At 42.3% G+C, this 4,212-nt stretch overlaps 1 protein-coding gene across 1 annotated transcript in view; it reads right to left on the reverse strand.

The window, feature by feature from the left end:
* mtf2 (metal response element binding transcription factor 2) overlaps nt 1-4,212 on the reverse strand; it is a 17,101-nt gene that overhangs the window by 7,033 nt on the left and 5,856 nt on the right. The window contains exons 2-7 of the mRNA XM_008278946.1: nt 3,247-3,454; nt 2,614-2,695; nt 935-1,045; nt 670-770; nt 287-462; nt 78-173 (exon numbers count right to left, since the gene is read on the reverse strand). Of these exons, the coding sequence (XP_008277168.1) occupies nt 78-173; nt 287-462; nt 670-770; nt 935-1,045; nt 2,614-2,695; nt 3,247-3,454 (774 nt within the window). The remainder of the gene's footprint in view (nt 1-77; nt 174-286; nt 463-669; nt 771-934; nt 1,046-2,613; nt 2,696-3,246; nt 3,455-4,212) is intronic.

The raw sequence follows: 4,212 nt of genomic DNA on the forward strand, positions 1-4,212 counted from the left end.
TTAAGGGTCCGATTACCGAGTCACGACTGTACATCAACTGTGGAACACAGTAAATCAGAAGTAGACAACGTTCGCACCTATCTCCATAGAGCATGGGCATCTGTAGGCAATGGAGGCAGGCTTCATGAAACCACTGCTGACACCTGCTACACTGGAGCATCTTCAGGTACCAGCTACAAGCAAACAGAGACAGATTAGATGCACCAGGATATGTGAGATTAGGATTTTATGGGCACGTAGGGGGAAAAAATGAATTCTTCAGTGTCTTCAAGTATGTAGCACTCACTCTCCAGGACCACCACAGTAGCAGTAGCACTGCTGGATGTTCGTCTTGTGGCCCTGGTCCCACACCAGTTCATCCAGTGTGTACGGGAAGGACAGGTGGAGCTCCATGTGCTGCTGATGCTGCTCTTGCTGCAGAAAGCCTTTAGCAGATGCTCCCCTTCTGTGCGCCCTCCCCCTCTGAAAGCCACACAAACAAAAAGCATTATCCTCCACGACAAAGACACCATCAACACAATATGATCTATAGTCTGCTATCTGCATTTTGCTTTACAGTAAAAGCAGAGAAAACAATGAGTAGCCATTCGTTAAGCTCATCTAAGCACACAACTTATCCTTAACCAACCGAAAGGCTTTATGTATTTAAACTCGGAACAAAAACGGTACCTTGGGCATGGAGGTGAGCTCACATTCTGAGCAAAGCCACTTGTCATCAGAGTCAATGACAGCAGCGTCGATGATGGGGTTGTGGCACAGCTGATGGTAGCCTGCAAGACAATGAACGATTATATGCAGCTGCTATCTAAGTGCACCTACCCAGAGATTAGAGCACAGCAGGAAGATAAATAAACTATTAAAACTGGTTCATTAAATATGAAAGAACTGCCCCGCTGTGTTTGTCGTTACTATAATCAGAAACCAAAATCTTCACCTTGTCCACATTTGTCACAAATGACAATCTCATTGGGTTCCTCTGAGGCTTCATCCTGGCATATGGAGCACACAATGTCATCGTCTTCGTCGTCATCATCATCTTCATCTCCTAAAATGGATATAAATAGTCAGAAAATAAGTAACCTAATAAAGTAATAACCAAGCATTTGACACAGCGGCTATGGATGGAAGCTGTTCATCTGCTGTCACACAGGTTTCATAATCTTAAATAATTATCTTTATAAAAATGCAACATATTATCACGAACTGATTACACAGAACGATGGGATATATGCTACTGGATTTTAAGAACGTGGTCCTCGTTGATCCCAGCTCGTATTAACACCTGTGCGCCGGCCGGAGGTCATTAAGCATTACAGAAGACTTTGTTCGCAAAACATGAATAAAGTATCGCAGTCTGAGCGACCGCCTCCTCAGTACTAAACAGCAAGAGGCTCCACCTGGTGGCACAAGCAGGTTCTACAGCTCATCTATGATACTTAAAGTGTCCATTACAGAGGAAAGGTTTTGGATCAGCAGATACGAAAAAATTTAATGGATCAGATCTGACCGGGGACAAAAACACCTTGATCCAAACATCCGTACTGGAAATACAATCTAAACTGTTTGTGTGGGTAGCTACCACTGTGATAAAAATTGATTTTTAAACCTATACAGATGAACCAACCCGTTACAGAGCTGTTACCAGGCTGTTGCACCCATGACCAAACCCAACAGGGACGTTAGAGTAGAGACACACATACTGACACTAGCAAACATGTCAGTAACGTTTCAGTCAAAACTACGACGCTGCACACGTACAGTAGTGCACGAACACGAGGATCAGTCAGGATTAGTCAGGCTGAAAAACTAAATACAACAGGCTGTACACACACATTTTGCTCAAAAGACTGTTTTATGAGTTTAAACCAATTTTGCTAATTGAATCAATTATTCTGTGTGGAAGTAAAAAAAAAAAATCCATCCTACATTAATATCAAGATCAGAGCGACTCAATCAGGCCATTATTAATCTGAGCTCTTGTTCAGTAATATTTTATTTTATAACAAATGAGGTTTATTTCTATAACAAATTCAGGTCATATCTGCATTTTCACTGATGCTTCTTGAGGTGGGCACACTGCTGTCTCTCTGTATATCTGTCCTCATCCCCACATATAGGCAGCGCTCTGCTATCTGCTGATACACCGGACAGTTAACGGTCAGCGACAAGAGCAGGCAGATAAGTCTGGCAGAAGAAGGCAAGCGGGCCTTGGACAGCACAATACAAACTCAGGCCAAGTCACTATTAAGCTGTTCAGCATTTAAACAGCAGATACTCCCAGAAAATTGAACTGCACATGTATATTTTCAATTGCCTGCAAATTATTTAAGTTTTTTTGTTCAGTTTTTTTAAATATATTATTTGGGCTTTTTTTTTTTTCTCCTTTATTTTAGAGCAGTGGAGAGAGACAGGAAAGGGGGGTGAAGAATGGGGAGAAACCTGCAGCAAAGGGTCGCAAGGGGGAGTTAAACCCACAACCGCTGCATCGGGGAGCTATAGCCCTGTACATGGGTCGCTCGCTCAACTAGGTGAGCTACAGGAGCACCCAGATTATTACCCAGTTAAATTCAGTTCTTTCACAAACATGCTGATCTTGAATCTGACAGAATTTACCCGTTTGAATGTCCTTCCAAAGAACCCACGACTTCGACTGATCCTCGAAAATCACGAAGCATCGTTGCTTGTCCCGATCTATCTGAAAGAGAAAACGAAAACAGAGATTACCTTGATGCTAAACACCGAACTGACTGAAAACAAACAAACAAAATAACATCCTATTCCCTCCCTACAGCCTGCTATCGGCATCAACGCCCTATCATACTTGAACTTGTTCTTTGGCTCTTATCTAGATCCTCACTTGTGTTGTATCAGCTCTCAGATGTACATCGCTTTGGATAAAAGCGTCTGCTGGATGAAATTGTAGAAACTGTTCTTAAAGCCTAAACACACAGCACAGCCATCTCACACCCTCAGAAACAAGGAATGACTTTCTTGCAGGCAGCAAGTGATGAAAATGAGCAATAGTCCAGCGGGTTATAGTTTTAAAAACCATTATCCATAAGCTGTGCATGTTATGACCAAAATGGTAATAATCTAAGTTACCACTGAGGTTTCATAAAACAAGGTGAAATATTGCAGCTAAACAACATTCTAATGCCAAACCTATGCATGTAAATACGTGCAGCTGCTGGTGCTGTGATGGAAAACTTGTCAGAGCACCAAACGCAGCGCTTCCCTCTGACCAACCTTTGTGATCGTCCCCAAATAGAACAATCCGTCCGACCACCGGGCCAAGACGTCCTGTCCCTCTGTAAACCTGTCAGACATGCCGTCTTCTCCATACTCCCCCCTGACAGAGAGGCTGGTGGGGGACAAGGACACGGCCTCCTGCTGCTGCTGCCGCTGGGGATGAGCTCTGTGATGGACCGGCAGGTGATCCACAACCCCTGAGTCTCTGGAAAACAGGGCGGAGAGAGAAGAGAATTCACAATATGGAATAAACTGAAATGCCTTTAGGTGATAATCTCAGCTTTTACTGTGAGTAATTCATATTCTATGTGATGCTGACGGCGTGCCAGGACTAGTGAATACAAGTAGGGGGCGACCAATTATCAGCCTGGCATTACCGATTGATGGTATCACTATTTTTGATAAAAACAGATGCACTACTTTGGCTCTGATGCCTCTAATCACCAGCTATGTGCTGCCCACAACACAATCTGACTGCTTAGTAGTGGTACTATCAACACTGGAGGACAAATATATTCATTTTTAAACACATATTTAAAAAAAAAAAAAAAAGAAGAAGAAGAAGAATTTAAATTGACAATAGTTTTTTCATTCTTACTGCAAGTATGCAATATTTCCAAGTTACTATGCTCCTTGATTGCTAGAAATAGATATTAATTAATATCAGTTTGGGGAAAATCCATATCATTCAGTCCCTATGTAGGTGTACAGATTCAACTGGGTGGTGTTTCTGTGAGAGTTGAAGTAAAAAAATAAATAAAATGCAAGCACAAGAAACCTTCAGCTGTGGCTAAAAATAGAAAATCAACACTCTAATTTAGGAGACTGGTTTAAAAGAAAGCCATTTCTAGCAGCCAGCAGGACTTACATGCATTTATTTCTGTGTATTTGTACGGAAACACTGCAGTGTGTGTGTGTGTGTGTGTGTGTGTGTGTGTGTGTGTGTGTGTGTGTGTGTGTGTG

The sequence above is a fragment of the Stegastes partitus genome, unplaced genomic scaffold (assembly GCF_000690725.1).
Source record: "Stegastes partitus isolate 25-593 unplaced genomic scaffold, Stegastes_partitus-1.0.2 Scaffold0, whole genome shotgun sequence".
NCBI lineage: Eukaryota > Metazoa > Chordata > Actinopteri > Pomacentridae > Stegastes > Stegastes partitus.